Source organism: Dipodomys merriami, unplaced genomic scaffold (assembly GCF_024711535.1).
Source record: "Dipodomys merriami isolate MVZ:Mamm:240054 unplaced genomic scaffold, mDipMer1.0.p SCAF_277, whole genome shotgun sequence".
NCBI classification, from domain to species: domain Eukaryota; kingdom Metazoa; phylum Chordata; class Mammalia; order Rodentia; family Heteromyidae; genus Dipodomys; species Dipodomys merriami.
In genome coordinates, this window is record NW_027204237.1 from 967,331 (window position 1) to 983,375 (window position 16,045).

At 42.8% G+C, this 16,045-nt stretch overlaps 1 protein-coding gene across 1 annotated transcript in view; it reads left to right on the forward strand.

The window, feature by feature from the left end:
- The window catches only part of LOC138837852 (tRNA dimethylallyltransferase-like), a 40,945-nt gene that overhangs the window by 7,082 nt on the left and 17,818 nt on the right, over positions 1-16,045 (forward strand). Inside the window, exons 2-4 of the mRNA XM_070036863.1 lie at positions 7,270-7,410; positions 13,533-13,631; positions 14,340-14,485. Coding sequence (XP_069892964.1) covers positions 7,270-7,410; positions 13,533-13,631; positions 14,340-14,485 — 386 coding nt within the window. The remainder of the gene's footprint in view (positions 1-7,269; positions 7,411-13,532; positions 13,632-14,339; positions 14,486-16,045) is intronic.

Consider the following 16,045-nt stretch of genomic DNA (forward strand, 5'->3'; position numbering starts at 1 on the left):
AGCTATGATTACAGGTGAGAACCACTGACACCCAGCATGATCAGGGTTTTCTACTAAAGGATTGTCTGCTGGTGCTCAAGGAAGATTTGTGGGGGAGAGATATAAGATAGGCCATGGCCGGGCGCTGGTGGCTCACGCCTGTAATCCTAGCTACTCAGGAGGCTGAGATCTGAGGATCGCGGTTCAAAGCCAGCCCGGGCAGGAGAGACCGTGAGACTCCTATCTCCAATAAAACCACCAGAAAACCGGAAGTGGCGCTGTAGCTCAAGTGGTAGAGCGCTCACCTTGAGCTGAAGAGCTGAGGGATAGCACCCAGGCCCAGAGTTCAAGCCCCACGACCGACAAAAAAAAAAAAAAAAAAAAAAGAGATAGGCCATGAAATAACAGACACAAATATGGGTTAACCAGGAGGTGGGGCCTACCAGAGGCTTTTTGCTATAACTGTTAGAGGTGGTCTTTTTTTTTGGGGGGGAGGGGTCTGGTCGTGGGCCTGAACTCTGGGCCTGGGCACTGTCCCTCAGCTCTTCAGCTCAAGGATAGTGCTCTACCACTTGAGCCACAGCGCCACTTCCGGCTTTTTTTTCTGCTTATGTGGTGTTGAGGAATTGAACCCAGGGCCCCATGCATGCAAGGCAAGTGCTCTACCACTGAGCCACCTTCCCAGCCCTAGAGGTGGTCTTTTTTATTTTTATTTTATTTTTATTTTGTTGGTCGTGGGGCTTGAACTCTGGGCCTGGGTGCTGTCCCTTAGCTCTTCAGCTCAAAGTGAGCACTCTAGTACTTGAGCCACAGCACCACTTCCTGTTTTCTGGTGGTTAATTGGAGATAAGAGTCTCATGGACTTTCGTGCCCAGGCTGGCTTTGAACTGGGATCCTCAGATCTCAGCCTCCTGAGTAGCTAGGATTATAGGCATGAGCCACTGGCACCGAGCAGTCTATTTTTATTTTGTGTTTTTATTTTTATTTTTATTTTTTGTCAGTTGTGGGGCTTGAACTCAGACTCCCAGTGCTGTCCTAGAGCTTTTTCGCTAAGGATAGTGCTCTACCACTTAGAGCCACAGCGACACTTTTGGTTTTCTGATGGTTAATTAGAGATAAGAATCTTCTTATGGACTCTCCTGCCAAGACTAGCTTTGAACCATGTTCCCTGAGTCACTAGGATTTCAGGTGTTAACAACTGGCAAGATAGTCTTTTAAAATGACCATGACAAGGGGCTAAAAAGGAAATCTTAAAATTTTTGATTCATCTACTATAAATATATAAGATCAGTTTTTAGGTCCCTGGGTTCACTTCTCTTTTAAGTAAATTTAGTTTTTCTTTGGCTGTAGTATTAAGCTGTCTAGGTTGTACATATCTGGTTACTTTTTTTGCCACTACAGGGAGAACTTTGAAGTAAAACCTTCCATGTTAGGAGGGAGGAGAAGTGACTACTGGCCAAACAGGAAGCCACAGGAAAGCACAATGGGGCTTGAAGATTCAGATTGGTGCTGAGAGGGGTTGCCCTGATGCTTCAGTGTCTGGGGCAGGGTGCTTCAACTACAAACACATGGTGTACAAGTGTATGTACAAATACATACACTTTAGGTGTATGTGCTCAATTTGATTTAACTGAATTGGACTCTTGGGTAGTTTGATTTTTTTTTTTTTTTTTTGTACATTTGAATTAGACCAGGGTCCTGTTTGCCTCTTTGCTTACAATTGGCATCCTGTTTCTGAGCTGAAACCTCACTGCTTCATTCTCATTGTGGAAGCTACAGTTAAAGCCCTCACTGCTGTACTATGAATGACAAAAATAAACAATACTGGGAAAAAAAATAAGATTAATACGTATCTACCAGACACTGTCCTCACATTTATATTTTCACATACATTGTCATATTATTATCTTGGCCACAGTCTTTTGGGGTAAGCACTGTTATTTCATCCTTCCCAAATTACTTTCTTGAACCCTTACCTCCATGCTGTTCTGTATTTTCCCTCTGTCTCTTTTCTTTTTTCTTTTTTTTTTTTTTGCAGGGCTGAGGACTGAACTCAGGGCTTTGCACTGGCCAGGCAAGTGCTTAGCCACTGCTTATCCTACATCCCTTCTTTCCTCTCTGTCATACTGTGTACATTTTATCAGGCACACAAGCAGGAAGGATATTCTAGAGAAAAAGAACAGCATGAGCGAAGTGAAGGAAGAGCTTAAAGTCCGGTTCTTTTGTGTGTCTTCAAAGAATGGTCAGCAGCTATTTGGCACAAAGGATTCTTGAGTGACAGTTATAGGAGGTAACACTAAAAATAAAAGACCCTGGGAACAAATTGTTGAGGCCCTCAGAAGCCATGCCTTGAGATTGGGGTTTTAACAGGGAAGTGATATTAAATCTATTCGATGAAGTAACTCGGTGGTTGGGTGTAGAGTAGGTTAGAGAGTGAAATCAATGGAAGATACTGTGACACTAGCCTGGATGAGGGGGCTGGAGTACGCTGTGGCGGGGGGGAAAGGATAACCTATTTTGACACTTTTGAGATAACTTAGTGATTTGGAAGCTTTAAGAGAAGAAAACCAAATGAAAAGGCCTTTTGTGTTTGAAAAAAGAGAGACATACTTACTGAAAAAGATCCAAATAACACTAAAAAGTACAAAGAAAATAATGTCTAAAAGTGTCCAGGGTGGCCACTTTTAGTATCTATTGCACATACTTCCAGAAATAATCTGTGTATTATGTACATGTGCATATGTTTTATGTAAGTTGATACATAGTTGAGGCTCTGCTGTATTCTGCTTTTCATCTTTATTTTACCAAGCTATCATGTACGTCTTTAGCTGTTAATATATATATAACTCCATATTAGTGGTATCAATCTGGAATGGTTTTGCTTGCCAAGGGAATATTTGGCAATCTCTGAAAACATTTTATTTGTAGTAACCAAGGAGCTGGTTTCCTGGCACTTGGTGAATATAGGAAAAAACATAGTGAAACATCTTACTAAGTATAAGACAGCCCGCCACAATAAAGAATTGTCTGGACCCCAAATAATAATGGTACTGAAATTAGGAGACAAACAGGTTTTACAAAAGTCTTAAAGATAGCACTGAACGGGCTGGGAAGGTGGCTCAGTGGTAGAGTGCTTGCCTTGCATGCATGAGGTCTTGGGTTCGATTCCTCAGCACCACATAAGCAGAAAAAAAAAAGCTAGAAGTGGCGCTGTGGCTCAAGTGGTAGAGTGCTAGCCTTGAGCTGAAGAGCTGGGGGACCAGCACCCAGGCCCAGAGTTCAGGCCCCATGACTGGACCAAAAAAAAAAAAAAAAAAAAAAAGATAGCACTGAATTCCTGTATATATTTTGAGTTTGTACTAATACTAACATCTTGTGTCATCCTATTACATTCATCACAATGAGGAAACTGATTGTAGGTGTCTACCTAGAGTAGACCTGGATTTTTTACCAGCCTTTTCACTAGTGTCCCTTTCTGTTTGAAAATCCAGTTTAGTATCCCATGTTACATTTAGTCATCCTGTGTTTTTGGCTTTTTTTTTTCTTCTTCCAGTCCTGGGGCTTGAAAAGGACCTTGAGTGCCTAGGCACTGTCCTTGGGCTTCTTTTGCCTAAGGCTAACACTCAACCACTTGAGCCACAGCGCCACTTCTGGCCTTTTCTGCTCATGTTGTACCATTAAACATTCCCGGCCTAAGTTGTGATTTTTTTTTTTTGGCCAGGCACTGGTGGCTCATGCCTAGAATCCTAGCTACTCAAGAGGCTGAGTTCTAAGGATCAGGGTTCAAAGCCAGTACCCTACTACCACTTTGAGCCATAGTGACACTTCTTGTTTTCTGGTGGTTAATTGGAGGTAAGAATCTCAAGGGGATTTTTCTTACCAGGCTGGCGTTGAACCACGATCCTCAGATCTTAGCCTCCTGAGTAACTAGGATTACAGACGTGAGCCACCAGCACCCAGTTCCCCTTGCATTTTATTTTATGTTTTTAGCCAGTCTGACCTCAAACTTGTGATTGTCTTGTTTCTGTCTCTTTAGTGCTGGAGAATATATATATACATATCACTGTGCCAGGCCACCCTTGATGCCCATGTTTTGGTTTTACTTTCCTTCCTTTCTTTGACCTCCATCACTAGAAGTAATGTTAGATATTTAGATATGAGAAACTTGAGAAAGTGACTTCTCCAAATCTGAAAGCTTGATTTATGTAGGCCAGGTGTTAGCAACATGGTAGGGAAAGAACATTGTGAGGTTAGATGATACAGATTCAGAGTTTGTCTGTGTCACTAATGACCTGTGTGACTTTGGGCAGGTTCCCTAATGCATCTGAGTTTCATTTTCCTCATTGGTAAAGAGAGGGTGTTGGAAGCATAGAACTCAGCATTTGTGCCTGAAGTGTTCACTGTTTTCCTTAGATTTAGTACTGTGTTAGATGCTTGGTTGGACTAAAGGTGCATGTTTCATTTCTTCCCTCAGAACTTGTACACTAGCAAGGGAGATAGAGTATTTTAAAGTCATGTACAACAAGTTCTGTAATAGAGGAAGATGCAGGTTATGGTGTGAGGATGGGGAGAGATGGTTTGTGTGTGTGTGTGTGGTGCCAGTTCTATGGCTTGAGCTCAGGGCCTGTCCCTAAGCTTTTGTGCTCAAGGCTGGTACTCTACCACTTGAGCCACAGATCCACTTCCACCTTTTGGTTGGTTAATTGGAGATAAGAGTCTCACAGACTTTCCTGCCTGGGCTGGCTTCAAACCATGATCCTAGCTGGGCGCCGGTGGCTCATGCCTGTAATTGTAGCTACTCAGGAGGCCTACTTCAGACTTAAAAATAAGAAGGGTATATAAAGCCAGTGCTGGTAGCTCCTGCCTGTAATCCTAGCTACTCAGGAGTCTGAGATCTGAGGATCGCAGTTCAAAAACAGCCCGGGCAGGAAAGTCCGTGAAACTCTTATCTCCAATAAACCACCAGAAAACCAGAAGTGGGGTAGAGCTCAAGTGGTAGAGTGCTCGCCTTGAGCTGAAGAGCTGAAGAACAGGGCTCAGGCCCAGAGTTCAAGCCCCATGACTGACAAAACAAACAAACAAAAAAACCAAAAAACCCATGATCTTCACATAGGTTGCCAGATAAAACTAAGCTCATTTACTATATTAACTCATTTAATTCTTAAGACAGCCCTGAGATACATGTTATTGTCTCTGTTTTACTGGTAAGAGATTGAGGTGCAGAGGGTTAGAAACTGAATACTCCAAGAACAAATAAAAGTAAGTGGTGGAGTTCAGAATTGAGGCAGCTTGGCGCCAGGGTTTTCTTCCTAACCATAACCCTGCACTGCACCTATCTGACACCCATATAAGTACAGGGAAATGGAAGACAAAAAATGCTTTTAGCATCTTTGTGGGCTCTGTGGAACTTATTATTTGTTCATTCGGTGCTCTATGTAGAATCAGTGATTACAGAGGGCACATTTAATTCCCAAACACTTGTTCCTATTTTCAAACTATTATTTTCAGATCTGTTCTCCATCTGAGACCTTGCATTTACACAAAGTACGCTTGAACTTCTTAGTTCAATTGACAGATCAAGAGCTTACAGACAGGATATTGAGTATTTAGACTATGTGCTCACCCCCTGAAGCAGTAATTTGGATAGATCAAAATGTTTCTACTAGAGTATAGCAAGTATTAGGGGTTTTGACTTCAAAGTGTGTATGTGTGTGTGTTTTATATGTATCTTTGTAGATAGGCCACTTTTCCATAAAACAGAACCAATCTTACATGAATTCTAACAACCTTTTATAACCATTTAAATCCAAGAAATATTTTAAGTATTTTGAAGTAGAATTATGAGCAATGCAAAATTTTACTTTCTTAGAGATTTGTGATAAGTAGAATAACTTGTTGTAAGTAGACTAAACAATACAACCTCCCTTTTTTCTTTTCTTTTCTTTCTTTTTTTTTGTCAGTCGTGGGGCCTGAACTCTGGGCCTCGGTGCTGTCTCTCAGCTCTTCAGCTCAAGGTTAGCACTCTACCACTTGAGCCACAGCACCATTTCTGGCTTTTTCTGCTTATGTAGTGCTGAGGAATCAAACCCAGGCCTCATGCATGCAAGACAAGCACTCCATTACTAAGCTACTTTCCCAGCCCTTTTCTTCTCCTCCTCCTCCTCCTCCTCCTCCTCCTCCTCCTCCTCCTCCTCCTCCTCCTCCTCCTCCTCCTCTTCCTCTTCTTCTTCTTCCTTCTTCTTCTCCTCCTCCTCCTCCTTTCTCTCCTCCTCCTCTTCCTCTTCCTCCTCCTCCTCCTCCTCCTCCTCCTCCTCCTCTCCTCCTCTTCCTTTTCCTCCTTCTCCTTTTTCCTCCTCCTCCTTCTTCCTTTTCCTCCTCCTCCTCTCCTCCTCTTCCTTTTCCTCCTTCTCCTTTTTCCTCCTCCTCCTTCTTCCTTTTCCTCCTCCTCCTCTTCCTCCTCTTCCTCCTCCTCCTCCTCCTCCTCCTCTTCCTCTCCCTCTCCCTCTTCCTCCTCCTCCTCCTCTTCCTCCTCCTCCTCCTCTTCCTCCTCCTCCTCCTCCTCCTTTCTTCTTTCTTCTTTCTTCTTCCCAGTTTTGGAGCTTGAACTCAGAGCCTGGGCACTGTCCTTGAGCCTCTTTCTGCTCAAGGCTAACACTATCACTTGAGCCATAGCTCCACTTCTGGCTTGTTCTGCTTATGTGGTACTCAGGAATCAAACTCAAGAACCCTCTTTTGATCTTTCATAACTACTTCTTACTTGGGCATGGAGTTATACACCCTTCTTCTTTTTTTTTTTTTTGGTGGGTTGTGGGGCTTGAACCTCTGGGTCTGGGCGCTGTCCCTCAGCTCTTCAGCTCAAGGCTAGCACTCTGCCACTTGAGCCACAGTGCTACTTCCAGTTTTTTGAGTGATTTATTAGAGATAAGAGTCTCACAGACTTTCCTGCCCTGGCTGGCTTTGAACTGTGATCCTCAGATCTCAGACTCCTGAGTAGCTAGAATTACAGGCAGGAGCTACCAGCAACGGCTTTATACACCCTTCTTATTTTTAAGTCTGAAGTAGCTATTATTTGATAAATAAGCCACTGTTGTAATTTCTTCTGTGTTGAAGCTTGTGGATCTGCCTGTCCTCTCAGACATAGACTAGACCAGGTGTTTTAAGTCAGTCAAGTGTTTGGCAGGAAGGAGGAATAGACAATCATCTTCCCCATTCCTCCTCTCCTCTCTCCCCCATCAAGCATACCTTTTGTGGAGGCAGATGACTTTCCTTATGTTCATTTTCTTTGCCTAGGTCTATGAAGGGCTAGACATCATCACCAACAAGGTTTCTGCCCAAGAGCAGAGGATCTGCCAGCACCACATGATCAGCTTTGTGGATCCTCTCGTGACCAGTTACACAGTGGTGGACTTCAGGAACAAAGCAACTGCTCTGATATCCTTAAAAAAGCCAGGTTAGGGGCTGGGAAGGTGGCTCAGTGGTAGAGTGCTTACCTTGCATGCATGAGTCCCTGGGTTCGATTCCTCAGCACCATATAAGCAGAAAAAGCTGGAAGTGGTGCTGTGGCTAAAGTGCTAAAACATTAGCCTTGAGCTGAAGAGCTGAGGGACAGCGCTGAGGCTTAGAGTTCAGGCCCCAAAACCGACCAAAAAATAAAAAGCCAGGTTAGGTGGGGGAAAAGCAACCAAAGCCAGGAAAGGAGTTCTCTTTCTTGTGATAGTTCCTTCAAAGCAAGGGTCCCCATGACCTAAATACCAGTAGGTAGCATGACTGCCACACCTGTGGGGCTTAAAAGATACAGAGCTTTTTCTACTTAAGTCTCAGCCACTCACAGCTGGTTAGAAATGCTGAATCTTAGATACTTCTCCAGAACTACACAACTAGAAGCTGCATTATGACAAGAGGGCCAAGTGATTCTTACGTATAGTAAAATTCGTTTTAGTGACAAAACTCAGATTTAGGACTGAAAAAAGTAGTTCTGGATAAGACTTAAGTTTTTGAGAAAAGATTAATATGACTGTCCTTACACTTCAAAGTCTAGATTTCCTTTAGAATCTGAAATGCCAGATATTAAAGTATACTGAAAATTCATGACAATTATACTAGCATGGAATTTAACATGAAGTTTAGCATGGAATACTAGAAAAATTATGGCACAGACTAGAAAATCCAGTTAGAGGTTCAAATGGTTATGAAGGTGGCATTTCACAATAATAAGAAATGAGGAAGTTGTTAATAATTATTCCTGTGACAGTTAATTGTTTTGGAAAAAAATTAGGTCTTATATTACATATGCCATAATAAATTTCAGATTGGTTTTGATATCTCTATCTCTATCTATCTCTATATATATCTGTGTATGTGTCTGTGTATAAAATGAAACTTTGAAGTAGATAAGAGAGTATACATTTGATTGAATAGAGTCTTGTTGTTGTTATTGTTGTTTTATTTTGTTGATTGTGTGGCTTGAAGTCAGGACCTGGACTTTGTTCCTGAGCTTTTTTGCTCAAGGCTAGAGCTGTACCACTTTGAGCCACAGCACCACTTCTGGTTCTGGTTTTCTGGTAGTTAGTTGGAGATAAGAGTCCCACGGACTTTTCTGCCCCAAGTCCCGGCTGGTTTTGAACTACGATCCTCAGAACACATTCTCCTGCATAGTTAGGATTATAGGCGTGTGCCACTGGCATTTGGCTCATTAGACTATGACTTTAGAGTTTTGTGGAGCTTTGTTGGTAATCTTTTTCTTTTTTTTGGTGGTACCAGGGTTTGAATTTAGGGACTTGTATAAGGTATTGCACTTAATAGTAAAAATGTAAATTCCTAAGTTCCCACTCAGAGGAGAGTGTATAAAATTTGTTTTACTAGGGCTGGGAAGGTGGCTTAGTGGTAGAGTGCTTGCCTGACATGCTTGAGGCCCTGACTTCCATTGCTCAGCACCACATAAGCAGAAAACTGGAAGTGGTGCTTTGGCTCAAATGGTAGAGACTGCCAGCCTTGAGCTGAAGAGCTGAGGGACAGCGCCCAGGCCCAGAGTTCAGGCCCCACGACCGACCCCCCCCCCAAAAAAAAAAAAAACCAACATTGTTTTACTCATAAATTCTTTTCAACTGTGAAAATGAATAAATTGTAGCTAGGTGCATCAGTTGGAATGGAAGAATCTCTTTTCAGAAAGAATGTAAATGTGGGAAGTTACAGAAGAGTACCTATGTGTATGTCCTATTTATGCTACTATAAATGCTAAAAAGGAAGCAGAACTAACCAATGTGTACTTCTTTATTGGGGACCCATACACATTACTAATAATGTAAGAAAAGTGATGGAATGATAACATTTCAGAATGGCAATTCCTTTTTAGATCGGAGCCAGGTGTTGGGATGAGAATGCATATACTGGAGGCTTCAGTGATATTGGTAGTGCTCTATTTCTTACGTTGAGTTCACAAGTATTTATTTTATTATTAGGCTTCATAATTTATACATGTTTCTTTCTACTGGTATTGGGGCTTGAACTTGGGCCTTGGGCTTTTCCTTAGCTTTTTTTTCTACTCATGATTGATGCTCTACCACTTGAGCATGCCTCCAGTTCCAGTATACAATATACATATATATATCCTTTCATATGGAGTACTTTATAATTTAAAAAAGGAGCCAGGTGCCAGTAGCTCACCCCTGTAATCCTAGCTACTCAGGAAGCTGAGATCTGAGAATTGTGGTTCAAAGCCAGTGGGCAGGAAAATCCATGAGACTCTTATCTCTATTAATCAGCAAAAAGCCAGAAGTAGAACTGTGGCTCAAGTGGTGGAACACTAGCTTTGAGCAAAAAAGCCCAGGGAGGGCTGGGTATATGGCCTAGTGTAGAGTGCCTTCCTAACATGCATGAAGCCCTGGGCTTAATTCCTCAGTACTACATATACAGAAAAAGCCAGAAGTGGCATTGTGGCTCAAGTGGTAGAGAACTAACCTTGAGCTGACGAAGCTTAGGAACAGCACCCAGGCCCAGAGTTTTTAAACCCTATGACTGGGGGAAAAAAAAAGCATATAGAATCTCATCACTTTTTTTTTCTTTGTTTTTTGGTTGGTTGTGGGGCTTGAACTCTGGGTCTAGGCATTGTCCCTAAGCTCTTTAGCTGAAGGCAAGTGCTCTACCACTTGGGCCACAACACCACTTCTTGGTTTTCTGGTGGTTAATTAAAGATACGTCTCATGGACTTTCCTGCCCGGACTGAACTGTGATCCTCAGATCTCAGCCTCCTGAGTAGCTAGGGATTATAGGTGTGAGCCACTGGCACCCAACTCCATCACTTTTTTTTGGACCAGTCTTGGGACTTGAACTCAGGGCCTAGGTGCTGTCCCTGAGCTCTGTGCTCAAGACTACCCCTCTACCACTTGAGCTTCAAGTCTACTTAGGATTTTTTTTGCGCGCGCGCGCGTGCGTGCGTGCGTGCGTGTGTGTGTGTGTGTGTGTGTGTGTGTGTGTGTGTTTAATTGGAGATGGGAGTCTCATAGACTTTCCTGTCTGGGCTGGCTTTGAACCAAAATCCTCAGATCTCAATTTCCTGAGGAGCTAGGATTACTGGTGTAAGCCACTGCCTCAGCTCAGAATCCTAGCACTCTTTGCTGCAGGAGGATCAAAAGTTCCTGACTAGCCTAAGCTACACAATGAGCCTAACTAAAAACAAAAGTATCCTGTCAGCCTGTTTGTTTTGTTTGTAAATGGGGTCTTTCTATGTTTGCCAGGCTGGCTGATAGCTCCTGGGCTTAAATGATAGTCGTCCTGCTTCATTCTCCCACTTGTGGTTCAGTCAACTTTTTTCCCTTTTTTTTTTTGGGACCAGTGATCTGACCAGGACCTTGTATGAGCTAAGCAAGTACTCTACTCCTGAGCTACTCTCCAGTCAGCCTTTTTAATTTAACAGGCAAAGTATTCATACTGAGGCCCAGAGAGTAGAGTATTATCCAAGATCACAATAGTTTCAGGGCTTAGGCAAGTATATTAAACTTTTCCCCATCAAATACATTGTACTACATTTCCCCCCTCTTTTCTACTCTCAGTCTGATATCTCACAGTTTTTCCTTCCTCTTCTCCTAGCTCCCAGCCCCTTTGCTAATTATGTTATATAATGATGCTTTATTTTAGTCTGTAATTATGTTCCCTGTACTTAAAAAGAATAAAAAATTTGTTTTTCTTTAAAATACAAGGCAGTGCTTTTTCTTTCTTTCTTTTTTTTTGGTCAGCCATGGGGCTTGAACTCTGGGCCTGGGCGCTGTCCCTCAGCTCTTCAGCTCAAGGCGAGCGCTCTACCACTTGAGCTACAGCGCCACTTCCGGTTTTCTGGTGGTTTATTGGAGGTAGGAGTCTCACGGTCTCTCCTGCCCAGGCTGGCTTTGAACAGCGATCCTCAGATTTCAGCCTCCTGAGTAGCTAGGATTACAGGCGTGAGCCACCAGCACCCAGCAAGTGCTTTTTCTTTATGAGCCTTGATTGGTAACTTTTTTTTTTCCTACGCTACCAGGTCTTCTTTTTTTTTTTTTTTTTATTTATTTTTTTTATTTATTTTTTTTTTTTGTCGGTCGTGGGGCTTGAACTCTGGGCCTGGGCGCTGTCCCTCAGCTCTTCAGCTCAAAGCGAGCGCTCTACCACTTGAGCTACAGCGCCACTTCCGGTTTTCTGGTGGTTTTATTGGAGATAGGAGTCTCACGGTCTCTCCTGCCCGGGCTGGCTTTGAACCGCGATCCTCAGATCTCAGCCTCCTGAGTAGCTAGGATTACAGGCGTGAGCCACCAGCGCCCGGCGCTACCAGGTCTTCTTAAGTGTTAGTAGGTTTCCTTCTGAAAGAAAGAGATTACCTGTTTCTGTGCCTACAGATTGACTGGGAAGGGAAGGAGGGTAGAGATGGTGATTTTTTTTTTTTTTTTTAAATCAGTTGGGTTGCTGGTGGCTGTAGTAATCCTAGCTACTCAGGAGGTTGAGATCTGAGGATTATGGCTCAAAGCCAGTTTAGGTCTGAAAGTCTATGAGATTCTTATCCCCAGTTAACCATCAAAAAAGCTGGAGGTAGAGCTGTGGCTCCTGTAGTAGAGCTATCGCTCTTGAGCAAAAAAGGTCAGAGATAGTACCTAGGTCCTGAGTTCAAGCCCCAGGACACACACATGCACACACGCACGCACGCACGCACGCACGCATGCACACACAGAAGTTCTTTTCAAAAGGAAAACCTCTGTTAAAGCAAATAGTAAGTAGCAGGAATATAGAAACAAGTGACTAAAGTAAATGGAGTGCTTGTTATTTTCAGGGGCTTTTAGTGGGGGCTTTACATGTTACATTGGACAGATGAGAAGACTGAATTTCAGACAGGTCGAGTAACTTGCCCAAAAACGGGGCTCTGGAATTTGAAGTCTCTCTGAGAACTTGTGCTTATTTGGTAAAGTCTTGAGTGACAAAAATGTGTACTTTTACAACATAGAAGTAGAGACTTCCTGAGTCTTAAGAGCTGTAGCTTAGAGACCAATTTATATTTTCTCTTAAAAAGCAAAGTTGCACACTGGATGTCACCTTGGTAGCTTCCTCTACAGCTGACACTTGGTTCTGTGAGAACCCTTGTGATTATGCTTGGTAAACTGATTTGAAATAAAAGTTAGAAATTTTCTTTTTTGTCAGTACTGGGGCTTGAACTCAGCCTCATTTGTTAGTCAGGCTCTTCACCACTTGAGCTGCATACCTGGCTTGAAAATTTTGGCTTTTAAGCTGGGCGCTGGTGGCTCACGCCTGTAATCCTAGCTACTCAGGAGGCTGAGATCTGAGGATCGCGGTTCAAAGCCAGCCCGGGCAGGAGAGACCGTGAGACTCCTACCTCCAATAAACCACCAGAAAACCGGAAGTGGCGCTGTAGCTCAAGTGGTAGAGCGCTCGCCTTGAGCTGAAGAGCTGAGGGACAGTGCCCAGGCGCAGAGTTCAAGCCCCACGACTGACCAAAAAAAAAAAAAAGAAAAAGAAAAGAAAACTTTGGCTTTTAGCAGCAAAACTCAGAAAGTTCTTTTTTTTGGGGGGGGTAGGGGTCTGGTCATGGGGCCTGAACTCTGGGCCTGGGCGCTGTCCCTCAGCTCTTCAGCTCAAGGCTAGCGCTCTACCACTTGAGCCACAGAGCCACTTCCGGCTTTTTTCTATTTGCTTATGTGGTGCTGTGGAATCGAACCCAGGGCCTCATGCATGCAAGGCAAGCGCGCTACCACTGAGCCACCTTCCCAGCCCCAAACTCAGAAAGTTCTATAATAAAATAATACTGAAAAGAGACAAAAAGACCTAAAAATTTCTAGACCTTGGAGGTATTACTACCATATATATATTTGTGCCTTGTCTTTTTTATGTAAGTTCCTTCAGAACTAAGTGGAAATGTTTGTGTGAGCTTAGAGGGAACATTCAAGCCTGGCATCAATTCATCTTTGTTCTACCTTTTTTTTTTTCTCTGCAAATGAATGGGATTTCTTCCTAGTACTCTTCCCAAGTGTCAGGATTCTCTTCTTCATATTAACTATGATGATGTCTTCCTTAATGTCCACATTGAAGATATATTTGCTCGGGACAAAATTCCTATTGTTGTGGGAGGAACCAATTACTATATTGAGTCTCTGCTCTGGAAAGTTCTTGTTAATACCAAGGTAAGTTTAGTTCATTTGTAACTCACTGAGGAAATGGGTGTTTCTTTCATGATAGCTAGTTTTAATGGGAGGAAGGTTGACTCTTGGCTTATTTCTTATGCTCAGCAGTTGTAATTTTCCTACTTAGTATTCTGCAGAAAACACTACCTCCATATGTGAAGTATGTTCCTCCAGGCAGGCCTAAGGGCAGGGGCTGTGTGTGGGAAAAAATATTCCTGTGGATTAATTAGCATCTTCATGTAAGTTAACAATGCATTAGTCTGATTCAGCATTTCCTGGCTGGCAGCATAATACATATGTCAGAGAGATGGCCAACACTGACTGACCTTTCTTGTGGAGATGCCTCTGTGTGGGGAGACTTATCCAAAGGTAATTTACCGGCAGTTCTGGTCCTCTCTTTAGTCATCCTTGCTGAAAGACTAGTTTCCTGGATATGTTAAATGGATGTGTTAGCACCAGTACAGGGAAGGGTAGCTGAGTACTTCCCTATGCAGTAATCCTTCCTTCTTTGTTTGCTGTGGCCTCACAGAACTTAGCATAGAATATTGAAATTTTTGGTTTATGATTTATCTCTCACTATACAGTAAGATCTTCTGATACATCTCTGTTCTTTATTCATAATGCTAACTAAGCAAAATGTCTGGCCCATACAGTCTAAAAGTGTATTGCATTATTAAGTGACATTTACTCTAAATTGCATTTTAACAGTCTCAAGAGATGGGCACTGGGAAAGTAATTGATCTGAAAGTAGAGCTTGAGAAGGAGGATGGCCATGTGCTGCACAAACGCCTAAGCCAGGTAGACCCAGAAATGGCTGCCAAGCTGCACCCACATGACAAGCGCAAAGTGGCCAGGTAAGAAAGCAGCATGTGCCGGGGCTGGGAAGGTGACTCTCCTGGTAAGCTTTGAGGCCCTGGGTTCAATTCCTCACCACCACATAATCAGAAAAAGCAAGAAGTGGTGCTGTGGCTCAAGTGGTAGGACACTAGCCTTGAGCTGAAAAGCTGAGGGACAGCACCTAAGCCCAGAGTTTAGGCTCCATGACAGACAAAAAAAAAAAAAGTAAGCATGTGCCTACTGCTCCTGAATTCTTATAGAGTTGAGAGGCAGAGAAGTTTACTTTGCCTAAGTAACAGAAGACTTCGTAATAGTGGAGATTGATATGTTCTTCCAGCTCAGCAGGTTAGGAGGCCCAGGACTTGAACTGAAACAGTTGGACTGTCTCAGTCCAACTCCCTCAATAAACAGTTGCACCCTACTTTGTTGTTACATTTTAAATGCATAGTACATGATCGTTTTTTTCCCTAGGGCCTATGTAATCTTGCTTCGTTTTCTATTTGATCTTTGCTTGTATAACAGTTTTCATATAAATTTTTTCTGGCATGTAGTCCGTTTACATTGTGATTTGGGTTTCATAATTGATTGTGCAATGCTGAGTTCTGCCCCAGCAGCTTTCCCAGTGGGAGGTGAATTTTGTAAACTGTCTCATAGATCAGCTCACCTTTGCACATGAACACTGTCTCATAGGGAAGAGACGTGGTGAATTACTTCATAAGGTCATGTTTTCTTAGGTGGTTTAGAATTGCAGTTCCATGTGTTAGCTTTACTTTTCTGCCACGTTGAGGGATTATCACATCTAGCACAACGGAACATCTAATGAAGCTGTATGGATACAGTTTACATAGTACAGTAAGAGCTGGGCTTCAGTGCCTCACACCTATAAATCCTAGCTACTCTGGAGGCTGAGATCTGGAGATTGCCATTCATGGGCAGAAAATTTTTGCTAGACTCCATCTCCAAAATAAGTACCAAAAAGCATGGTAGGGTTATGGCTCAACTGGTAAGGGGACAACCCTAGCAATTGGGCTACAAACCCCAATGGGAGGTACATATTATGGAAACATCTAGCAATCATAGAGGTTGTGAAGTAGTTTACCCAAATGATTTTTCTTTCTTCATTATTCTGTCTCCTAGGAGCCTTTTCAGAATATCTTTTCCTAATTGTACCACATCTGCCGATGAAATTTTTCATGAAAAATAATAATTTATTTATTTATTTATTTTTGTGTCTGGGGCTTGAACTCTGGGCCTGGACACTGTTTCTGAGCTCTTTTGTTCAAGGTTATTGTTCTGCCACTTTGGACCACAGCTGCACTTCTGTTTTTCTGGAGGTTAATTGGAGATAAGGGTCTCATGGGGACTTTTCCACCTAGGCTGGCTTCAAACCGTAATCCTCAGATCTCAGCCTCCTGAGTAGCTAGGATTACAGATGTGAGCCACCATTGCCTGACAGAATAAAATCTTTCCAGATAGGATTGTTGTTTAGAGGGCCACCTTTCATTCTAACATTTTTTGTTTCCTTTGGGCAATATCACTCATGTTCTCTCTGGGGTACAGAACCCTCTTTCTACCCA